Source organism: Antechinus flavipes, chromosome 4 (genome assembly GCF_016432865.1).
Source record: "Antechinus flavipes isolate AdamAnt ecotype Samford, QLD, Australia chromosome 4, AdamAnt_v2, whole genome shotgun sequence".
Taxonomy (NCBI): Eukaryota; Metazoa; Chordata; class Mammalia; order Dasyuromorphia; family Dasyuridae; genus Antechinus; species Antechinus flavipes.
This window is the reverse complement of record NC_067401.1, coordinates 381,024,447-381,049,474: the sequence shown is the minus strand read 5'-3', so window position 1 is coordinate 381,049,474 and position 25,028 is coordinate 381,024,447. Positions and strand designations below refer to the sequence as shown.

The 25,028-nt window shown below is 38.3% G+C and overlaps 1 protein-coding gene across 1 annotated transcript; it reads right to left on the bottom strand.

Moving 5' to 3' along the window:
• Positions 1 to 3,490: 3,490 nt before the first annotated feature.
• Positions 3,491 to 23,943, bottom strand: FCMR (Fc mu receptor). The gene is given in 10 exon segments (XM_051998499.1): positions 3,491 to 3,883; positions 10,692 to 10,747; positions 14,712 to 14,798; positions 14,801 to 14,896; positions 16,627 to 16,754; positions 18,198 to 18,420; positions 19,196 to 19,294; positions 20,418 to 20,747; positions 23,673 to 23,819; positions 23,926 to 23,943. Coding segments are annotated over 9 exon segments (1,242 nt in total). The 5' UTR covers positions 23,710 to 23,819; positions 23,926 to 23,943; the 3' UTR covers positions 3,491 to 3,697.
• Positions 23,944 to 25,028: the final 1,085 nt, after the last annotated feature.

Sequence of the window (25,028 nt, the reverse complement as noted above, 5' to 3'; positions counted from 1 at the left end):
GGAGGTGTGAACTCTCTTGAAGTTAGAAAGTGTACTTTGTGAAGCTAGCATACTTGTGGAGTCCAATGAGTAAAGGTGGGAACACAAGCCTTGTCTTGATTAGTTCTACTTAGTACCTTGTTTCAGGTTCTGGCCAAAACAACTTCTTGTAAGATTAGATCAACTCTAATTACTTAGCAGTTAGTAAGGATTCCAACATCTCCCCCTTTCTTTTGTTTTAAAACATAGGGGGTTTCTGAGGGGGTACACATAAATCCATCAATATGGGAGGCATTATACATAATTTACAAAAGCACACAGCAATATAACACAGGCTAGTGGTAAATCTTTCCTGGATGCTTTCTCACTTGCTCTTGAAGTTCGCCTGGGTAATAAGTGAGAGCTAGCATGATCAGGATTCCAACAGTTGTGTACAACTCTTTATGGCCCCATTTGGGGTTTTCTTGACAAAGATGAATGCCTTTGCAGTCCCCAGCTCATTTTACTGCTAAAGAAATAGATTAGCCTCTCTTCGCCTTCATGGTCCTTGAATCATGTAACCATTATTTCTACACATTTTCCTTTCTCCTCTGTAAAATAAAGAAATTAGACTGATGATCTCCAGGGAACTTTCTAATTTTGACATTCTCATGACACAGACTCCATTTTGTAAAATGGAAATCCTGTTTGAGCACTCACAATTAGGAAGACCATTATTACTAATGGTCTGTGATCCTGCCACTAGATGGTACTGTGAGGGATGTAGAAGACCCTTACCCAAAATGACTACTCAGAGATCCCTCAGTAGAAGGCAGAAAAGTTGTTTATTGAAAAACCTCTGGAGGATGAGCCGTCCCATCGCAAGATAAGCTCGCGGTAGGAGGGCTAAAGAAGTAGTAAAGATACATAGCTTTTATACAAGAAATTACATCACAAGTAAGAGAGCATTGAGAAGGGGAGGGGGAGGCATCTAATTGGTTGTTGCTATTTGGGGAGATCGGAATGGAAGGTTTCTGTTTCCCTGAAATCTCCTGATTTCTGGGAAACAACGTCAGGCTTTCAGGCTTAATCAAGCAGACAGTGGTCCAGCTAATAGGCTAAATATTGATAAATGTCAAATACCAATAAATGTCATCAGTTCAGGTTAAGTAAATATGTTTCTAGCTGGCCAAGGCTCAAGTAGATATGAGCCTGCACATATACAGGTCATAGGGGGAGACACAGAAATAATAAAATACAGAAAAAAATTCATACATTCCTGTAAGTTCTTCACCTTATCCATTCCCCACAGTACCATAAGTGAAGAGAGTGCTGGGTCTGGAATCAGGAAGATCTGAGTTCAAATTTAGCTTGCTACTTATATGACTTAACAAATCACTTCATCCTATTTGCCTTAATCCAGTGGAGGAGGAAATGGCAAATCATTGCAGTATTTAAGAACACCCCATATAGGGTCAATAGGAGTCAGACTCCTATAAAACTATAGCTAAAGTGATTGAACAACCACCATGATGTAGGGGGCTGATCAAAGGAGTGCCCTGATCAATTTGATCTGTTGTGTAGAGGCAAGGTGCTGGTTATGACTTTGATTATATTTCCCATGACCATTTGACCTGTTCTCAAATCAGAGTTGATGAATTGGGATTGAAATGATTGGTTTTTACTATTGTTGAAGAAGTTACCTCTTTGGAACATGATTATAAAAAGGGGAGTGATTTGCAAAGTTGATCCTTTTGATTAATTTTGCTTTATATTGAGAAATTCTGAAAAAGGAGAAAAATTAAAATTAGATCTGGATCCTGGGAAGGAAGAAGGATGTGGATCCACTGTGGATGCTCACAGACTCTACTTGTAGCTCCTCAGAAACTGCTAAAGGCTGCCTTGGAACACAGGTACACTGGAGGTAAATGTTCTTATCATTATGGCTGGAAACCACAGTTCCCGAACTCCAGTCTTTGTAGAGGCAGTTAAGGGAGCCATGTACCCTAGAAGTGGAAGTTTCTGAACCCAGCTTTCTAGACACAAAGAAGGATTTCCAGGGCAATGCGACTTCAGGGTTGCCTTCCTATAAGTTCTAAATTTAAGAGTTCCAAAACCCAGTTCTCTGGGGAGATAATGAGAGCCTCTTGGGGAAGAGGGATTGTGTGTATGATATCCCCAGCTAGTGGAGAATGAAGGGACTACAGTCACAAGGTGGGAGAGATCTTGACTTTGCCAAACATGATAAATATGATTTATTTGAATGATGCAAGTCTGATGTGAAGCCCTCTCTAGTATTGTCCTTCTTAGGATACAGCATATGTCTAGAGAATACAATATATTTCTTATGTATGAGAAGGACTCACTGGAATGTTAGGAGAATTATCTGTTTAGTATCTAAAGTGCATTTGCCTCCTAGGGGAATCAAAACCCTCACTATAGTACTAAAAAAGCATCTAGGTGGCACAGTGGATAAAGTACCAGATCTGGATTTATGAAGACTCATCTACATGAGCTAAAATCCACCCTCAGACATTTACAAACTGTCACTTTTCTTTACTCTGTTTGCCTCAGTTTACTCATCTATAAAATGAACAGAATAAGGAAATAGCAAACCACTACAGTATTTCTGCCAAGAAAACCCCAAATAGTGTCACAAAGAATTGGAATTAATGACTGAACAACAACATAGTACTTTAAGACTGAATATTTCTTTGGGTCTCTGAGATAGAAGTGTGACCCATTAGAATATTTGTGGGTATGTATGTGGTGAGTAGTTACCTGCTTAACATACTCAAATTTATTTATTTACTTTTAAGGGATCTACAGGCCACAGAGTGACACTATGATCCTAGGAGACTATATAGGTCCCTGAGGGATGGTGGGATTCATCAGAGAAAGGGGAAAAGCTTATTATTTATGGGCTATTCTGAATCATTTATTTATTTTCTGCATTTACTGTGGAGGCAGAATAAAAGTTGGTCTGGATACATTATATTCCTTATTGTTGGGTACTTATATAGGAACTGAAGATCCTTTTATTCCATATTTATAGAAACCTGGACATGAGCTGTGTTTGAGCTGTCTTATAAGATTTCTCAAAGCCAACTTTCAATGGGGGTAAAATGATTCAAAGAAACAATGATTAAGGCAGAGAAGGGAAATCCCAATGTTGGACCCAGTTTGTAGCCTAAGACCTAGAGGAAGGTCCATAATTAGACCTCCTTATCTGTACCTCTTACCCCTACTACCTTTCTGAATGGAGATAAGGACTCCTCCCCAAACCTCAATTTAAGGAGAGTCTCCAGGCCATTTCTTCATCTCTTCATTTCCCAAAGGGCTATTCTAATCTGGCTTTCTTCATCATTCCCATCTCCATCCCCTTCCCTGCTTTTTCTTCTCTCAACTCCCATTTCCTTTCAGCCTCCTTTTATGTGTCGTTTTCCCCTTTTAAATTGTAAGATCGGGGACTGGCTTTCTTTTTTTCACATTTATGTCTCCATTATTTATCACAGTTCCTGGCACATAGTAGTAGCATTAATAAATGTTTATTAACTGCCAACCTCCATGGAAGCAAAGTGACTTTCACAGTTGAATAGGAGAAGAATAGGAGAAGTATGAATGGGGTGTGAATGGGGTGTGAATGGGCTGTGTTCAGGGAAGAGAGAGCATCTGGGGAAACAGCTGGGGTGGGCATGTGCTATATGCCAGGAGTAGAGCAGAGTCAGTTCTGAATAGCTCAGCGGCAAGCCTGGTTGGCATAGAAACCTAGACCTGGCGAGCAGTTGGGCGGCTGAGTCAAACAGGAAACATTGATGTAGTCATGTGAATCAGATTCTTCTGCTTCAGCAAGACACAGGTGATAGGTGCTCATGTATTCATTCATCACAGGAACCGGTGCTTGGAGCTGCTCCATATTAGACACCTGAGAACAACCAAAGAACTATCACATGGACTGAATGGATGAGAGAGGCTCAGTTTCCCTAGAGATCAATAGAGCATGTAGCCTACGAATTGTGAATTTTTCATCATTTAAAATTTTTTTTTTCATCATTTTAATACATCTCCTGCAGGAAAAATTTCCCACAACCCATAATTATTACCTTCTCCCCTAGAGCTTATTTCCTTTTATTCTCTATTAATCTTGTACAAACCAATTTATGTATATTTTCTTTCCCCTGTTAGTATACAAACTCCTTAAGGTAAGGAACTTTTTGCTTTATTATTTTGGGAGGATGAGGTGGTCAATGTTTCCAGTACTTAGCCCAGCACATAGTAAGAGCTTAATAAATATTTGTTGATAGTTTGATTAATTCCAGAAGATGTGGAAGCTTCGTTGGCTTTTCTGCTCAGTGATATCCTGGGGATTTCCAAAGCCCATTTCATGGAATATTATCCCACTCGGGAATCCGGGAAACATCTAGACTTAGTTAGGAAGGAGATTGCCTTAAAAGGAACTGAGTTTCTAAAATTACCAGGTGTTAGATTGCTAGACTGTCTAGCAATCTTAAGACTAAAGCCAAAGAAAGAATTATCCCTCCAGGGCTTTATTACATGACACATTATTCAAATATCTACCTTTTGGGAGAGTAATTAGGAAGTTGGGTTGAGTCAGGCCCCACCTTTCCTATTATATGCTGTAGTACATTAGGAAATGAGCTATTGAGGCATTCATTCCTGGAAAAGGGTAAATGAAAGCTTAAGGGTACTTCAGAGAAGACAACCTTCACTTCCTGGGAGAAAAAACTATACTTGCTTGGTACATCGTGCTTGATCCATAGTAGATGCTTTTTATTGTTGTTTAGTTATTTTTCAGTTGTGCCTGACTTTTAGGATATACATTTGGGATTTTCTTGGCCAAGATACTAGAATAGCTTGCTATTTTCTTCTCCAAATCATTTTACAGATGAGGAATTCAGGCAAGCATGCTTATGTGACTTGTCCAGCTTCACACAGCTAGTAAGTATCTGAGGCTGGATTTGAACACAGGATGAAGAATCCTCCTGATTCCAAATCCAGTGCCCTATCCACTTTGCCAGTTTAGTTGCCCAGTAAGTACTTCATAAATGTTGATTAGTTGGATTGTGTAGGAGATATTTGGAATGTCGATTCCCAAAGGATGAGCATCTTTATGGGTAACGTGTCCTGAACATTTCAGTCACGGGCAAAACATTCTGCTACTAATCAATCAAATGACAAGTGTGTATCAGGCACTGGGAAAGCAAATACAAAAATAAAAATGATGATGATGATAATGTGTTTGGGAAGCTATAACCAACAGATAGTGCCTTTGCATCATATATATCATATATTTTCCTTTAAGTCATTCCCATTATACATTATGCAAATACATAAAATATATATTTGGGGCAGAAGTGTAACTAGACAGGAGTGATCAAGACTGCCCTGAGGAATAAAATTAACAATCTAACTTTTATATAGCATCAACTGTGTGCCAGGGAGTATGTTAAATATTTTATAAATCTCATCTCATTGGAGCCTTACAATAACACTGGCTTGCTGTTATTATTTGTCAGTGTTGAATATTGTTATTATCCTCAATTTTAGTTGAAGAAATTGCAACAAAGTGAAGTTAGGTAATTTGTTTAAGATCACAGTTATTAAGTGTCTAAGGCTGTATTTGAACTCAGGTCTCCAGGCCCAGCATTTTATCCATTTTACCACCTAGATACATCAAAAATTAGCATAAAACTGCAATCTTTCCACAGAGCAGGAGATGGAAATTCAAAAATTCAAAAGATGACTGAGGATTGATATAAAAGATGTTGAGCATATGGGCACACTGGACTGCAGATTGTTCATCTTTTTCCTTTTGTTCTGTAAAAAATAACTTCATCCCATCTTTTTTTTTTTTTTCCCCCAGCACATTCTTCTTTCTTCTAAAGCAGTACACTGGTCTCTAGCAAGGATGCATAACAATCCCAATGCTACCTTCTTTCTCCCATGATGGATGGATCTCAAGAAGTTCCCTTCTGATGAAATAGAAAAAAATGAGGCCCTCAGATCCCCTGTTTTGGACTAAATGATCTCTGAGATCTTTTCCAATGATGCAATTCTAACTACATTACAGTAACTATTTCTCCCTCTCACTCAACTGAATTTGTCTTAATGATTTCCTGTGTTATTTTCACATCATGAATTACAGTGGATCTGAAGGAAAATTATGCTAGTTGCCGCAACCTCAGTTGGATGTTACTTCATTTGGGCAGTGCTTGCCTCAGAGATAATATTGCCAACCTTTGGCACTTTGATTTGGAACATGTCTCTGACTCCCAAAATTCAAATCCGATCTCAAATACCTAACCCTTACTGTCTGATCTCTTTATCCCAATTGCCTTGCAAAAAGAAAAGTCATAATGAAAATCATAATAAGTCATAATGAAAATCAGGTAATATCTCCACCTTTCAAATTGAATTTGTTCCTGATTTTCAAAGGAATCTCTTTGTTAGTTGCAGACAGACAGTGTGAGAAAAGGGGGAAAAAAAGGGGGAACCAAGTCCTGATTTGTCCTCAGGTGACTGTGATTTCTTGGTTGAGAAGCACACAACTAATCTAAGACCACTGTGTGGACAAACTGATAGGAGGCCAGGAGTGAGTCCATTAGTCTTGGAAATTTAGAAAGTAACTCAGAGGCCCCAAACCGGTTCACAATTTCTGTTAAGAAGAAGTAACATGGTATAGAGACAAGAGCATTGAGCTAGGACCCAGAAGACACAAGTTCAGCTTTTGTCCTGCCATCACCTTTCTATATAATTTTGGACATTTCTTTCATTTTCTTCCTCTGTAAAATTAGGAGTTGGTCCACTAAGACCTTTCCAGCTCTAAGATTCTATAAGTCTAAGAGATGATAGAAATATAGGTTTAATGCTGGAGGAGACCTTTGAGGTCAGCTAGTCCAGTGGTTCTCAAAGTACAGTTCAGAGAATCCTGGAAGTCTCTGACACCCTTTCAGATGGGTCTATAAAATTCAAAATTACTTTATATTTCTAATATGATAACTATGTATAAATATAACCCATATAAATAAAAACTCTTTGGATAGATCCTCAATAATTTTTAATAGTATAATGATACTGAGAACAGAAGTTTGGGAACCACTGATCTAGTACAATCTCTTTATTTTACAGAGGAGGAAACTGAGGTAGAGAAACTGGTAATAAACAATAGAGCCAAGCTTCAAATCCAGTCATCACACTAAGGAGGTCTGCAGATGTATGCAAATAAAGACCAAACTGTTTCTGTTCATGCTTTCAGTTCCCGGACAATTCCCAGTAGGGTCTGCCTTATGTTTAAGTTCAATAAATGTGTCCAATAAGTGAGGGGATTTGAAGGGCTATCTCTGGGAATCCCCTTGCTCAAAAATGATCTCCTCCACTGGCCTGTGACACAGCCTTTGTGTTAGGAGACATCCTCTTCGAAAATGCAAATTCCCCCCCAATCCCATAAACACTTTAGGTTGTCATTCACCCTTCAATATGTTGTTGTTCAGTTGTGTCCTATTCTTTGTAGCCCCATTCTGTAATTTTCTGAGTGGTTTGCCATTTCCTTCTCCAGCTCATTTTACAGATGAAGAAACTGAGGCAAACAAGGGTAAATGACCCAAGGTCATGTATCTAGTGAAACCACATTTGAACTCAGATCTTCCAGACTCCAGTAGCAGTGGGTGATCTGTCCACTGCCCCAACACTTCAATAAATAAGTTTAAATATGACTTCCTGAAATTATAATATTAAGGGAAAACATGTTTTAACGACTCACTGGACTATAGAGGGCCCCAATATGGCATTCTCTAGGTAGCCCAAAGAGCAGTGGTGTTGCAATAAAGTAGGAGTAGGAATATAGATAAAGAGGGGTAGAAGAAAGGGATATGGGAAAGGCTTGAAGACAAAATTCCACTTAAACAATTTGCCTAATTTGCCCTGTACATGAACTCAAAATGAGGGCAAATTTGACCACCCCTTCATGTCAGGATCACTCTGAAAGACCATCCATCTGAGACCCAGGGAGGAGGGGGGAACACTCATTTCATACTTTTTATTAAGTCAGTATGAATATTTTATGGTAGTGATGGGCAACCTCCAGCCGTGGTAGACAGTGGGGTCAGATTCTGCTTTTAACTTGACATCATCTAGCCCCCAGCTTCTTAAACTGTGGTTTGTAACCTCATATGGAGTGTTATAATTGAATGTGGGGGTCATGAAATTATTATTTATTATTAGCAAATGTTTTATTTGAATATTTATTTTATATACCTATTTACTCAAAGTCATGTAAAATTTTCTTGAGTAAAAAGTGTCATGAGTGGAAAAAGTCTAAGAATCCTTGTCTGGTCTGTGGATTCATTGAGCAAGTAGATCTAGAATCATAAAGGACTTTGTAAGACCATCTAGTTCAACCCTCTCTCATTTTATAGATGAGGATTCTGAGGTCCAGGGAAGTTGAGATTTGTCCACAGTCTCATAAGTAACAAAAAGAAAGTGCGATTTGAAGCCAAGTCATTTACCTACAGAGTCAATGTTTATTCTACTCTACTGACTTAATATTTCTATAGGCATAGCCTCCCTGTTATGAAATTGCTAATCTATTTGAATGTTGTTTTTCAGTTGTTTTGGTCATGTTTGATTCCTATTCTTGGCCGAGATGCTGGAAAGGTTTGCCATTTACTTCTCCAGCTCATTTTACATTTGAAGAAACTGAAGCGAACAAGGTTAAGTGACTTGCACAGCTAGTAAATGTGTGAAGCTGGATTTGAACTCAAGTTCTCCTGATTCCAGGGCTGATGCTCTATTCTTTATGCCACCTAGCTGTTGAATATGGTCAAATTAAATATACCTCTCCTATTAATTTTAAAATATAATCAAAGGATTTTTTCTATTTCTTAAAAGAAAATAAATTGAATTAATTTTCTTTTTACTTTCTTTTTCCTCTTTGAATTAATGATGTGTTATAGAAAATAAGAAAACCCATTTCTGATTAGACAAATGACAAAAGAAAAAGGAAGCTAGGTGATATAGTGAATAGAATCAGGAAAAAAATGAGCTCAGTTCTGACCTAAAACTTTGAATCTAGGCAAATCTTTTTACCTCTAGGTCACCTTAGTTTCTTTTTCTGTAAAATGAGGATAATAATACACTTGCCTTCCAGAATTGCTATTTTAACTAAAGGAAATAATACTTGAAGCCTCAGTTGGGCAGAAAGTGCACTCGTCTAGATCGGCATCAAGAGAACCAGATTTAAATACAATCTCTGCCATTGATCTAATGTCATCTTGGACAAACTACTTCCCTGGCCCTCATTTTTTTCATCTGGAACACGTGGGTGTTCCCTTCTAGCTCTGACAATCTATGACTCCTGAGCCTGAGGCTTCAAATGACAACTTTCTATGAGTCAGGACAGGTTGGTATCCTGGCAAGGACACTGAATCTGACATGCGTGCTGTCTTCTAAATGATTCTTTAAGGTTTGAACAGCACCTTACATTTGTTTCATTTTAGAATTGCTTGTTGATTGGTTGCAAGGCACTAGACAGAGGTCTGGCAGAGAAGAAAGAAGTTTAAGCAGTCTTGATATGGAAGTCTTGGTTTGAGAGCTGTCTAGATGATATGAGTAACAATGTTACTCATCTTCATTTCTACCTGGCTACCAATTAACCTATGTATGTATTATGACTGGATGTCCCTTTGATTATTCTTGTTTGCCCCTAGAGGAAAGGACCAAAAAGAATGGATAGAAATTTCGAATAGACAAATATAGCTTTGACACCATGGGGGAAAACCCCCAACAACTCCTTAACAATTAATTATCACTGTTGTTGTTCCTCCTTCATTTTTGAAGAAGACCAATGATATCACAGAGTGACATCTTGCTTGTGAATTGAATTTAAGTGAGGCAGAGTTGCACTGTCATCATCATCATTCTCTCTTCCAAAGTCATCAAAGTCCAAAACTCAAGACACCTGGCGATGGCCCAAAATGCAGTGGATAAACTTGATATCTTTGATGTCTGGCCAATTTTCACAGTGGTTGCTTCTGCTACCTTCTTCTGGAACAAATTGTTCTCATCTTACATTTCTGCCAGAGTAAGTCTCCACATGCTTGGGGTAGACATCTCCCTAACTCAGCAAATGGATTTGGGGGCCTCTTAATTACCTTCAATCTGGTTTAGCCCATTGACCAAGACAATTTAATGGGGTGTGGTTGCTACACACACACAGCTTCTTGGAGCTACAGGTGAGAGTTGGGTGCCAAGTGGACACCAAGGGTGGATGGACAGCTCTGAAAAGGAGTAGGCAAGCCCTCGCACCAGAGATGCTAGTCCTCCCTGAACAGATGGAATTGTGGGAGGTGGGAGATTCCCCCTTGGTAGAGATCTTCAAGGAGAATCTGGATAACCTCTTACTTACTAGGGATTTTAGGGTAAAATTCTTTCCAATATGGTGTAGATTAGATGGCCAATACTATTTAAAATTTTTATGTTTAACAATAACTAGCATTTACATAGCACCTACTATGTATCAGGCACTGTGCTAAGCACTTTACAAATATTAACATCTTTGTCATTTGCTAGTCTAAGAAAAACCTAAGCCCCCATTTTCCTTATATGTAAAAGAGGGACAAAAAATACCCGCACAATAAAAGGTGAAGACTGGATGTGATAAGGGATATGATGATTCTGTAGGTTTGGGGCATTAGCAGAGGAGGGAGAGTTCTCACCTGGGGAGGGGCTGAAGGCTCTGTAATGCTGGGGCTGCTGGCAGATGTTTGCTCACCTGTAGGAAAATAAGATGGAAGTGAGGAGATGTTTCAACTATCTTCTCCATCCTGACCCCTTCTACCTCTCCATAGTCCCACCTCCCAACACTGTGTATGGAAAGAACTTAAAGGGGATGGAGTTAAGGACAGCAGAGAGTCCTTGAGATATATAATCTCTCTCTCTTTCTCTCCCTGTCCTTCACCTTCTTCCTCTCCCTCTCCTTCTCCCTCTCTCCCACTTTTTCTCCTTCCTTCCCTCTCTCCCTCCCCCTCCATTGGCACACACACATATAAAATCTTCACACACATATGTTTATATGCATAAAATTTCCCATATATATGTAATCCACATACACATTTGTAAAATCTCCATATATATGAACTGCATACACATGTACATCCAATAAGCTCTCTCTCTATAAACTACACACACATATTATCTCCATATATGTAAACAGCATATATAATCTTTGCACATATATAAATGTACTCCCCATATATATAATCTTCACATATATGTTTGTGTATATATTTAAAATCTTCATATACATCCATATGTATAATCTCCATATACACACATATATCACACCTCCCTATATATTCTCCATATATATATATAATTTGTATATATACATACTATCTCCAAATATAAATATATTCCCCATATATATTATATATAAAAAATCACTGATAAGCTCTCTGATAGCAGGAATTGTTTCATTTTTGTCTGTTTCGCTAGCATTCAGCACAAATCTTTGCATATAGTAGACACAAATCATTAATAATGATGATGATTCAGCATTCTTACATATCACTAACAAAATCCAACAGTTAGAGATACAAAGAGAAGTTCCATGTAAAGTAATTGCCAATAGTATAAAATATTTGGGAATCTATCTGCCAAGGGAAAGTCAGGAACTATATGAGCAAAACTATAAAACACTTTCCACACAAAGTCAGATCTAACCAATTGGAAAAATATGAAGTGCTCTTGGATAGGACAAGCAAATATAATAAAGATGACAATACTCCCTAAACTAATCTATTTATTTAGTGCTATATCAATCAGACTCCCAAAAAACTATTTTAATGACCTAGAAAAAATAATAACAAAATTCATCTGGAAGGACAAAAGGTTAAGACTTTCAAGGAAACTAATGAAAGAAAAATCAAATGAAGGTAGTCTAACTGTACCAGATCTAAAACTATATTATAAAGCAGCAGCCACCAAAACCATTTGGTATTGGCTAAGAAATAGAGTGGAATAGGTTAGGTTCACAGGACAAAATAGTCAATAACTTTAATAATCTAGTGTTTGACAAACCCCAAAACACAAGCTTTTTAGATAAGAATTCACTGTTTAACAAAAACTGCTGGGAAAATTGGAAATTAGTATGGCAGAAATTAGGCATTGACCCACCCTTAACACCGTACATCAAGATAAGGTCAAAATGGGTTCATGATCTAGGCATAAAGAATGAGATTAAAAATAAGTTAGAAGAACATAGGATAGTTTACTTCTCAGACCCATGGAGGAGGAAGGAATTTGTGACCAAAGAAGAACTAGAGATCATTATTGATCACAAAATAGAAAATTTTGATTATATCAAATTAAAAAGCTTTTGTACAAACAAAACTACTGCAGAAGGAAAACAATAAACTGGGAAAAGATTTTTACAGTCAATGGTTCTGATAAAGGACTCATCTCCAAAATAAATAGAGAATTGACTAATTTGTAAGAAATCAAGCCATTCTTCAATTGATAAATGGTCAAAGGATATGAACAGACAATTTTCAGATGAAGAAATGCAAACTATTTCTAGCCATATGAAAAGATGCTCCAAGTCATTATTAATCAGAGAAATGGAAATTAAGACAACTCTGAGATACCACTACACACCTCTCAGATTGGCTAGAATGACAGGAAAAGATAATGCTGAATGTTGGAGGGGATGTGGGAAAACTGGCACACTGATACATTGTTGGTGGAATTGTGAATGCATCCAGCCATTCTGGAGAGCAATTTGCAACTATGTTCAAAAAGTTATCAAATACCCTTTTGTGCATACCCTTTGATCCAGCAGTGTTACTACTGGGCTTATATCCCAAAGAGATCTTAAAGAAGGGAAAGGGACCTGTATGTGCAAAAATGTTTGTGGCAGCCCTCTTTGTAGTGGCTAGAAACTAGAAATTGAATGGATGTCCATCAATTGGAGAATGGCTGAATAAATTGTGGTATATGAATGTTATGGAATATTATTGTTCTGTAAGAAATGACCAGCAGGATGATTTCAGAAAGACGTGGAGAGACCTACATGAACTGATGCTGAGTGAAATGAGCAGGACCAGGAGATCATTATATACTTCAACAATAATACTATATGATGATCAATTCTGATGGCCGTGACTCTCTTCAACAACGAGATAAACCAAATCAGTTCCATTTGTTCAATAATGAATAGAACTAGCTACACCCAGAGAAAGAACTCTGGGAAATGAGTGTGAACCGCTACATAGCATTTCCAATCCCTCTGTTTTTATCCAATTGCATTTTTGATTTCCTTCTCAGGTTAATTTTACCTTATTTCAAAGTCCAATTCTTCTTGTGTAGCAAAATAACTGTATGGATATATATACATATATTGTATTTAACATATACTTTTACATATTTAACATGTATTAGTCTACCTGCCATGTGGGAGAGGGGGTGGATGAAAGGAGGTGAAAAATTGGAACAGAAGGTTTTGCAATTGTCAGTACTAAAAAATTACCCATGCATATATCTTGTAAATAAAAAGTTATAATAAAAAATAATGATGATGATTATACTGCTACCATATCAGTTTGTGCAGCATCTTACATTGATCTCACTTTCTATATTTTGTGAATTGATGACCAAATAGAGCCAAGACACTCAGAGGAATCTGGGGGAGAAGGAAGATAGGTTTAAGCAACCTTGAGATTGAAGATGACCTTCAAGACTGACACTCCTTTTAATTTTCTCCTGCTCTGTGTAATGTCAGGATGCTGCTCTAAGAACATTAATTAGGGCATATTGAGGTAGATTTCATCCCAGGACACCAAAGGTCAGAGGACTGGCAGTCATTTTTCCCTAGTATAGTAACACTTCATCCTATTTTCTATTCAAAGAGGAGACTAGACCTGCAATATCATGCCTCCACAGGATTTCTGAAGGAGGGAACATCTTATACTATTTCAGAGTGGTTCTTTCCTTGTAATTCATAGTCTTGGAGAGTTCCCCTGTGCACTGAGAATTGCCTTGTCCAGGGTCATACTTCTAGGTGTCAGAAGCAGAATCAGAACCCAACTCTTCCTGGTTCAGATGCTGCTTCTTATTATAACACACTGTTTCTTAGCACCTAGTTAGTGAGAAAACTTAATTAAAATATGAAGTTATTATTTTTATTGGAGGGAAGGGATTGGGGTGAGAGAACAGAATATGACAGTGTAATGATAGAAAGAAAAGAAATACAAGAGGGTTTTTGAAGCAACTTTTTAAAATACAGGGTTGAGAGGATTTATATATAGCAAAACTTAAGGCACTATATCAATGCTATCATATATCATATATCAATCTATTATTATTATTTTATTAAATTACATAACATTAAACTTATATTATTATTATAATTTCACATATAATCATCTTTTTCTGTTATATTTTGAATATGGAAATACTTCCTATCTATTTCTGCCTCTTTATTTAATGTAAAATTAAGTAAGAAAAAAAAAACAAGATAAACTACATGGGAAGCTACCAGCATTGCCTCCATATTTTCCTTAGGATATCCAGGTGAGTTCATCACTTGCCCAGCCCTGTTCTTCTCTCTCTCCACTCCACAATAACATCCTCATCATGTCTTATAATGTCTGCTGTTCCAGAATCTCTCTCCTCCCTTCCTGAACAAATTTCACTCCATTTTCCCTACACATTAAAATTGTCTTCCTGCCCCTTCTCACCATTCTGGGTGGGTCTTTGAACTTGTCGTGGGCAGGCACTGTAGATGTTGTGTTGAGAACGGAGTCTATTAGAAACAGGCCGGGGAGGCGTCTTTGGCTGGAGTGGTGCAGCTGGGAATGAGTTCTCTGGGAGGCCTCCAAAGCACTCATCCTCATAGCTAGTCTGTTGATCCTCTTGGAAAGCGCTTCTCAGGAAGAAAGATCACAGGATCAGAGATCTAGAACTTGAAAGGATGTTACTCCCTTGGACTAAATTGGTCATCTAGTCCAATGCCCTCATTTTACAAAGAAGGAAACTGAGACCCAGGGCAAGGTAAATGATTTGTCCATGATAAAAAAATTTATCAAGAATCAGAATCAAGATTTGAGTTCAGTTATCAGAGAAGAGAGAAGAAAAGAGATGAATAGCTTTAGAAGTCTCCAGACATTCCTAAGAAGAACCTCCAGATCCTAAGAAAGATTTTAATCAATTGATCTCATCCCAGGTAAATAAATGGATGATAGGTCTTGTTTATGTAGGTAGCTGTTTATGAGTTGATGATGTTAAGCCATTTCTCCATAGTGTTCTAAAGATGCCAAAGAGATCAGGATAATCAGAAATAAAGCCAATTTCAGATTCTCCACATTCCTTCCTCCTTTGGTCCTTGTTCCACCCATATGGTCAGAGTTGTTACAAGATAGAGAGTATCTATCTTGTAACAGGGGGGCTATCTGTGGTGGGTAATTAGCTGCAACGTATTGAACTCTCTACCATGCTTCAGGGCAGAGGTTCTTAACCCAGATGCGTGGATAGATTTCAAACTGTTTTTGAATTTGGATAGGAAAAAAATTACATTTTTATTTTGATATAATTTCTTTTGTGATCTTAGATATGTTAATGTATCTAAAAACATTTTTCTGAAAAGGAATCTATAGATACCACCAGAGTGTGAAGGGATCCATGACAGATAAAAGGTCAAAGGTCCTGAATTAATAATTAATTCAAAGACCAAATCCTTCCTTAAGCCTCCCAATCTTCCCAGACTTCACCTATGTCATTTTGTTTTATATTCCTCCAAGGGAATTGTCATGTACCATGGTCATCTTTCTCATTTAAATCCTCTTCCAATGCCTCACATGTTCTGGAGAGGGACTAGGGGCCTCAAAGATAAGTCAGCAGAACATGAACTCTGTTAAATCTTACCTAGCCAAAATATCATTGAGTGTTGGACCCAGTGTTGGACTATCTAAACTTGGGATTTGTGAACTTACTTTTTAAAAAGATTCTGATAATTTTATTTTACTGTTTAACCCCTTAGTATTCTATGTATTTTATGCATTTAACAATGTTGTTCTGAGAAGTAGTTCCAGTATGATAATGGATACAAAAAATAAGGAAGATTCAGAAGTTTCCCTTTCTTCTCTCTTCCTCTTTTCCTGGCCAATTCCCCAATTTTTGCCTCCCTTTACCCTTTTCACCCAAGTTTCCTTCGGGATTAAGCTCAAGTATCACTCACTTTTCTGAGGGTCTCTCCACCCTTATCCCATCCTAATGCTATTTTTCTTCTCAAAATTACTGTGTTTGTTTACTTTGGATTTTGTGTATACCCTATATATGTAGAAGTTGCTTCACCCTTTGATAGATAAGATCCTTGAGAACAAGGACTAGTCTATTTTTGTCTTTAGATCCTTAGAATTTAGCCTTACATAGTCCCTAACCATAATCCAGTCTTATCAATGGCTCCTTGACTTAGCAGAAGGGAAAAAAGAATTTAACATTTCCTTCAATTTTGAATGTACAATATAAATATGATTCTGAGAAGGTGTCCAGAAGATTTCTAAAATTGTCCATGATACACAAGTCAAAGAACAAGGATTCATGTGTCTTTAGGCCCTACAATTCTGCCTTCCTCAGGAATCAGACCTCAGTCCTTACCTCTCTTCTTCTGCAATAATCTTCCCAACACCATGCCTAGAAACATCATGAAGAAAATGCCCAGAGTGACAAGGATCAAGTTGTGAAATCCCCCATCCTTCTTCACAGATGATCCAAAGTAGGAAGCACTGGAGGGAATAGAGAGAGTTGGAGATAAGGAGTACTGAAAAGCAGGGTTTAAGCAAGGAATATTGGATGTCATCAAGACCCAAGGACAGTTATTAAGAGTTTTTGCAGGATAGAATTTGTGCCTCCATCCTCATAACCCATAATCCTCACACAACCTAATTTGCTAGCATGTCAATAGTCAGAAATCTTTTGTGACATGTATACCCTCAGAGATCGCCCGATGTATCTCATTGAAGCATTTTTTAAAATCAATTCCAGGCAGCTCATGTTCTTGACCTGGTGTACTTGGAATCTGCTAAGTTCTCCTAGAGACCCTATGCAAATGACTTCTTATTCTTATTTTTCTGTATATTAAGGCATTTGCCCTTGATCACTGGTCTCTAAGCTTTTTTGATTTTGTCCCCCAACAATACATTTTTTTCTTGGTGGCTATGCTGATGGGGGACAGATTTTCCCAATAGCATCTACATTACTCTTGTGGTTGGTGCTCAGGTTAGAGTTGGGGTAACTGCGCTGAGTGTCTGGCTCAGAAGAGAGAAGATTGGGAATTTATGGAGCAAAGGACAGGGATGGAGTAGAGAGAAAAGTTAGATTATAATGAGTGAGCATTATCTTGGTTGTGTTGGAAAGAGATCCACGATTTGTTTAACCTAGAGAGGGTAGGATCTGACTCATCTTTCCCTCTATCCATCTTCTGATTGGTTGATCATAGGCCCCTTGGGGTAAAATTTTGTCTCTCTGGGACTCATGCCATGCTTTTCTCTTATTTGCAGAGCCTTTCTGAAAAGATTTCTAAGTTCTCTTCTATGTTTTGTCAGTTTGCTGTTTTTTACTCTCCAACCTAGCAGAGAACATTTTATCTGGACTCAGGAAGACCAGAGTTCAAATGTGACCAAAGGCACTTATTAATTGTAAGATCCTGGGCAAGATACTTTACTTCTCTGCCTCAGTTTCCTCAACTGTGAAAATGGGTATTATAATAATGGCATCTACCTCCCAAGGCTGTTTTAAGGATAAAATAACATGTTTGTAAAGTGCTTAGCACTGTGCCTGTCACATGGTAAGTGCTTAATAAATGCTTATTTCCTCCCTTCTCTCTCAAAGAAACTTGTTTTTCCCTCAGGCTCTTAGAAACTTTTTTTTTTTTTTTTTTTTAGGGAACTAGTAATCTAAGCTTCACTAATGATGAAATGATATCAAATGAGATAATAAATGTAAATTATCATATGAAGCCTCATTATTGTCATTGTAGTCATCATTCCCCCCCCCCCCCCCCCCCCCGTCCCCCAGTCATATGTTCAACAGTAGTCTTCTGGAGACAGTTCTTACAGGGCAGAAGTGGGAGAAGGGGCATTAGCATTGGATCCTGGATGAGAGATCTTTCCATAATGTGAACCCAATCACACAGGACCCCAATTCTACTTTCAGAGGCAGGGGCTTACCTTTCACCCCGTAGTCTGATGTGATGAGAATTACTGACAGTAAAGAGCCTGGACAGTCTGTCGAGGTGTAGAGTTTTTGAGGTCACAGAGGATGAGGAGGTCGGGGAGGGTGTTGTTGCTGCTAAGGTAGTTCTATGAGTCAGTACAGAGCTGGTGGAAGAAGGGCCCAAGGGTGGCTCGGTTTGCCTAGGTTGGGTTGGCCTTGGCGCTGAAGTGCTCGTTGCTGGGAGGTGAAAGAAATGACAGTGAATTGGTGGAATGACAATTGCATGCTAAGCCCAAGAGTACAAGTGGCTCAGGAGAGATCTCTGTAGAGCCAGTGTGACCAACACACATAAATGAACCCTGTAGGAAACAGGGAGAACAAGGAAAGGACTCAGGCTTCAGATTGGAGGTGTCTGCCCTGGTTGTCTTCTGTTCAACCATTCAATGAAAGAAATACCATTTTCTGAATGATGCTCCTAATTTACCCACCACATTACTCCCTAGTGTTGATATCTAGTCCCAGTAACAGAGATTGAGGTTCAGACTGTCTCGCGTGTGGACACTGAATAGGAGGGTAAAGAGAGATAGCTAACTTTCCATTAAGGAAAGGTCTATTAGTGACTCAATTCTCTTACAAGCTCCTTTGAGAATTAGACACATCGTTTATCCTGGTTCCTACAAGATCATCAGGATGGAACGGTACAAGCCTTACCTTTCTAAAATTTTTTCCTACTTCCTCCTTTTTTTTCTCTTTTATTTTGTCTCTTTCTCCTCCTCTCTTCTTAATTTCTTCTCCTTTCCTTCTTCCCCCCTATTTTCCAACTTTCCTTATTCTTAGCTTCTACTTTTCCTTTCTCCCTCTTCCTTCCCTTTTTTCTTCCCTCCCATCCCCATCCCCATTCCCCTCCTCTTTCTTTGCCTTCCTCTCTCTTTCACTCCTCCTTCCCCTATCTCCATCCAAACTCATTCTTCTCCTTCCTCCTTCCTTCCCCCCTGGGATTAACAAACCTGACCTTGAGTGGTGGACAAAGAGGAAGAAGCTTCAGTGGGGATCCACAACCAGGGAGGTGGAAGGGCTTCAAAGTAGCCAGTATCCCAGAATGGGTTGTATTCTGTAGTGGGATAGAAAGAGGAAGTCGTTAGCACTGGGGAATCTAGGGAAAAGGTCTGAATATTTTGGCTGGGGAGAGAGAAGAGCAGATGGGATGTGGGGGAGAAGATGGGAAAAAAGAGTTTAGGGAATACTCTATAAGGTAGAGTGAGACCTGCTGAAACTAAAATAATGTACAAGGAGGAGAGATAGGATCAGAAGATAAGGAACTGAACAAGGAAAAAAAGAGGCTTCCCAGAAAGAGATCTCTTACAATGTGGTGTAGGAAATAGGGAAGATTATTTATTAGGGGGAAGTTCCCTCTATTCATCAACTCCTCTTAATAAAAGTGAGAAAAACAGCAAGAGAATGGAGTGATAGAAAAAGAGGTAAAGGACACAAATGAAATCTACAATCGATACAACACTAAAGTAAAGAATCATATTTGTGTCTTATTATCCTTGTTTATGGCCGTCCTTATCTTACACTTCTTGTTGTTTCCCTCTTCTCCTCTCCCTTGCACTCCTCCAAATCATCAATTATTCTTTTTAAGGGTTCATTATCAAGACTGTCGGTTATAGTATTTTCTGGATTCCCTCCTCCTCCTCCTATATTTCTTCTTCTTTATCTTCCCCTTTCCCTTTTCTTCTCTTCCTTCTATTTCCTTAAATTCCTCCTGTTTTTATCTTTTTCTCTCCCTCCTCCCTCTCCCCATATTAAATCCTCTTTTATATTTCCTCCTCCTCTGAATTCCTTTTCTTGCTCTTTTTTTTACTTTCCCTTTTTTCCTTCCCTAACCTTCTCAATCTCATTCTCTTCATTAACCTTTGGTCAGCTCCCTATTTGCTTGACTTTCCCCCAGAAAAAAAGAAAAAAGCAGTAAAGGACATATACTTTGTTCCTTATAAGCATCTTGAGAAGAAAATCTTAGACTAGAAGAAAATGAAACTGGTAACTAAGGAGATATCCCAATTATCCCCATTTGCTTCTGGCTTTAGCTTAGAGTATTGATGATCAGAAGAATTGGTCTGGAAAAATGAGGAAGCTCATACAAGTATTAGGTTGCCCTCACATTTCCAAGTGGGAAAGGAGATATCATTTCCTTTCTTGCAAGATGGGGGTTTCCAAACAGCCAAGATACCTACCAGTATTGACTGTGAGAATTACTTTCTGGGTCTTCCCTTTGTCTGTTTTGAAGCCTGTTCCACAGGCATAATTTCCATTGTCCTCTTCTTTCAGATTCCTTAGCTCTACGATGAATACCTTATCCTCTGGGAAAGGCATCAGTGAGACTCTGTCCTTATACTCCTTTGCCACATATGGTGAACTTGACACTACTGTGACGCACCATCTGTCCTTCTCTCGACAGAGATAATACCTCTGTTGGGGGTTCTCCAATGGACACTTGATGTCAATGGATCCTTCCAGTTCTCCAAACAACTTTATTTCTTCAAGGGGTTTCCCAGCCTTTGAGACTGCAGGGAAAGAAAATTAATATAAAAGAAGTAATAGTTTCATCACAGGCTCAGCCTACCCCTTAGAGACCCAGATATTAATCTTGATATAGTCCTCCTTCTGTAATACATTCCAAAGAAGCAATATAGTATTGTGGAATAAATATTAATTAAACATAGTAATTAAAGTCCATGTCTGAAAATGATATGATGATGAATGCAAAATGATATCCAGAGAGAGAGAGCTTAACTTAAATGAATTAAGATTGTTAATAATCAATAAAGTAACATGATGTAAAATGAATACACACAATATCAATAACATTTCTGTATAATGATAATAACATTTAACAGTAAGAGGAGGTAGTGATGAAGATGGAGAGGATCCAGATATAGGGAATGGCTAGTGAAGAAGACTGGAGCTAAGAAATAGATCCTCTTATAGTATAATCATTTTGATAGTTAAATGGAAGATGACCTACAATGGGGAAAGACTTTTGGCAGAGAGAACAACCACCAGATTATTATAATATTAGAGGCTTTAAGTACCTGCAGCAGGGTGATTATAGGACCAGAGGAGAGAAGGCATACATGAGAGATATTACAAAGGTAAAATCAACAGATTGAGTACAGGGGATAAAGGGCAATGAGAAGTTGGGGATAACACTTATGTTGTGAACTTAGGCAACTGAGAGGATAGAGGTACCCTCAGTAATAATAAGGAAGTTTGCAAGGAGGAAGAGTTTGGGAGGAAAAGATATCGAATTCAGTTTTGGACATGTTGCATCTATATAACATTTAGTTCAAGATGTCAAGTAAGCAGTTGGAGATGTAGGACTAGAGATCAGCCAAGAGGTTAATGCTGGATAAATAGATTGGGGAATAATCAGCATAGAGATGCTAATAAAATTCATAAGTGCTGATAAGATCACCAAATGAAATAGTATGAAAAATAGAAAATAAGGGCCCAGGAGAGAGCCTTGGGGACCACAAGGTTAACTGACGTGACCATGGATGAAAATTCAGCAAAGCAAACTAAAGAAGTAGTCAGATATGTAAGAAGAAAATCAGGAGAGAGGAAAGATTATCGTGGAGATAAGGGCAATCCACAGTCTCAAAGGCTGCAGAGAGGTAAAGGATGAGCTTGAGAAAAAGCCCTTAGATTTGTCAGTTAATCCGTTGTTCAGTAAATATTTAGTAAGCACTTACTGTGTGCCAAGCACTCAATTTGACCATTAGGAGCTTATTAGTAACTCTGGAGAGAGCATTTTCAATTGAATGATGAAGTTGGAAGCCAGACTGTAGATGTTTTTAAGAAGACAGTGAAAGGAAAGGAAGTGAAAGTACCTGGGGAAGATGGCTTTCTGAATGAGGTTATCAACAAAAGGAAGGAGAAACAGAGGATTCCTTGTTAGTGGGGATGGATTGATTAAGTGAGGGGTTTTTGAAAAAGGGTGAAACATAAGCATGCTTGTAGGCAGGTTGAAGAAAAATGAGAGAATGAGTATAACAGAAGGGATGTTTTGTTGGAGAAGATGGCATACAGTGGGCTCACTTAGGCATGTAGAAAGCTTTGAAAAAGAGGTGGGCCAACTCTTCATGTGAGGAATGAAAGAGGAGATAGTGGAAGAAAGGATATGAATGATGTAATATAAGGAGAAAAGGGAGCACTCAGATAATGGGTCATTTTTTAATGGGTCATTTTTTATAGCAACTCTCTGGTTGGTAGCCCCAAATTAAAAACTAAAGGGATATTGAACCATTGAAGATTACATAAACAAATTATATTTTATGAATATAATGCAATAGTATTGTGCCATAAGAAATGATAAATTGAACCATTCATAAGAAACTGGAAAGATCTCTATGATTTATTGTAGAGAGAAATAAACAAAAGAAAAATACCTAAAAAAACTTTAGAACTCAAATGACTATGATGACAAATCATTAGTCCATAGGACTTTCCCCAAGAGAAAGCAACCTAAAATCCAGAAGGAAATGTGTTTTTGGACATGGCCAATGTTGGAATGACTACAATGATAAAAGATTAGTCCATAGGACTAAAGGGGAAACATAACCACCTAGCCCTTTCCCCAAAAGAAAGCAACTTAAAATCCAAAAGAAAATGTGTTTTTGGACACGACCAATGTTGCAACTAGTTTTGCTTGACTATTTGTTGAATCAATATGTTTTGTTTTGAGTTTTCAAAATGGTTTAATTTGGGTTAAACCATTGGTTGGGACAATGAAAGGGAGAGAGAATAAATGCTTGTAAAAATAAAATTAGAAACCACCTTTAATCTTGAGGCCAAAGCCAAATGGTCTTCCTCATTTCCAATTTACTCTGGTTTTCTCCATATGAAATAGAATACTATATGGTATAGGAGGACAAGATCAAGGTTTAGAGCTGAAAAGAACCTGAGAAATCATGTGTTCTATTTGGAGGAAAAGCCGAAGACCCCTTTTCCCAAATCTCTATCCGCAATATCTTCTTTTTCCTCATCTGCTTACTTTGCCACCTAGAATTCTACCATTTAATTCTTTTAGGGTTTGAAAACTTTTCAGTCATCAAGAGCCCTCTGTCAGAATAGCAACAAACCAAGTTGGGGTAAATTCCTAAGTTTTTAACCCATAGTATTTCATTTAGGAAGGCTAAATTCTGGCCAGAGTGAGAAAGGTATCTCAGAGGTATAAGTTTAGAATTACAAGAGGCTTTAGTGGTCAAGTCCAATTCCATTCTTTCATTATGAGGAAACTAAGGCAGACAGGTTAAATGAATTGCCCAGATTCACATAACGAGAAAATGTCTGAGTTAGAGTCCAGATCTTTCTAATATTATCTACAACATTTTTGCTGCCTCCCAAGTTATCTTAAAGGGAAGCAGAAGAGGTGCTGCACCTCAACCCCTGGAAGAAACCAAAATCTGGCCCTTTCCTGAAGCACTTACTTGGTAGGAAGAAAAGTATCCAGAGGAAGATGTCCATGACTTCCTTGCAGGTAAAAATCCCATCCCAGCCCTGTCTGGCTGGAGAGGGAGAGCGGATCCACAGCCTAGTCAGGGAGCTTTCACTCTCTAAGACTGATGCATCTGGTCCTGATGAAGAGCAAAAGTCAGAAATCAGGAAATAGTAGACAATCATGTTTACACACTCACTCATGCTGAAAGAAAAACGTCAAGCTGATCACATAGGAAATCATACATTTGAATGGGGGTGAGGATGAACACAGGGCTTAGGAGCTCAGGGTCAGCTCATTACAAATGATAGTCACTAGTAATGTTTCTTTATTAGTCTTCAGCACCTTTACCTTGAGGAACATCATGTGCTCTACAGATATTTAGGGACTTGGCAAGTCAGTGGGCTTCTACTCCACACTTGGCTTCTATCCTAGGCATATCTTTGGTCTCTCAGCCTGCACTCATTGCCTCAATGTCCACTTCCTATTAGGTGCAAGCTACCTAGATCCAGTTGAATGCTGACCTTCATAACCCTTAGTTCTGCTAGAGTTATCCCAGAGCCTCAGTCCACTCTGATTCTTGGAGCCCCTCTTCTCTTGGTAAGGTATCATTTGCTACTTAGCCCTTCTATTTTTTATGTGATGTTGCCCCTAATTAGATTGTAAGCTTTTTGAGAAAAATGATTATCTCAGTTTTCAATCAATCAATCAACATTTATTAAGTGCCAGGCATTTAATGTGCTAAGCCTGAAACAAGATAGTTCCTGCTGTCATGGAGTTTATAATATAATGGGAGACACAGCATGCCAAAAAAACCCCCACATATTTATATTTGCATATATATGTATACACACACATACACACGTATACATATAGCAGTTATATACAATAGAAACAGGAAATAATTAAGAGGAAATAATAAAGAAGAAAATAGAATTAAGGAAGAAAAAAGGCTACCAGTAAAAGATGAGGTTTTAGTTGGGACTTGAAGGAAGACAGGGAAGTCAGTATGCAGAGCTGAGGAGGGAGAGCATTCAGATATAGTGGAGAACCATAGAAAATTTCTGGAGCAGAAAGATGGAGTATCTTGGTTGTGGAATGACCGGGAGACCAGTGTTACTGGGTCAAAGAGCACATGTCAAGGAGGAAAATATAAGAAGACTAAAAGGTAGGAGGGGGATAGATTATGAAGGACTTTGAAGGCCAAACATAACATTTTGTATTTAAGTATTCAATCCTGAGGGGTGATAAGTAGTCAGTGGAGTTTATTGAGCCAGGGATAATGACAAAGATTGGACCCACCCTTTAGGAAAATCACTTTAGTGGCTGAATGGAGGATGGATTAGAG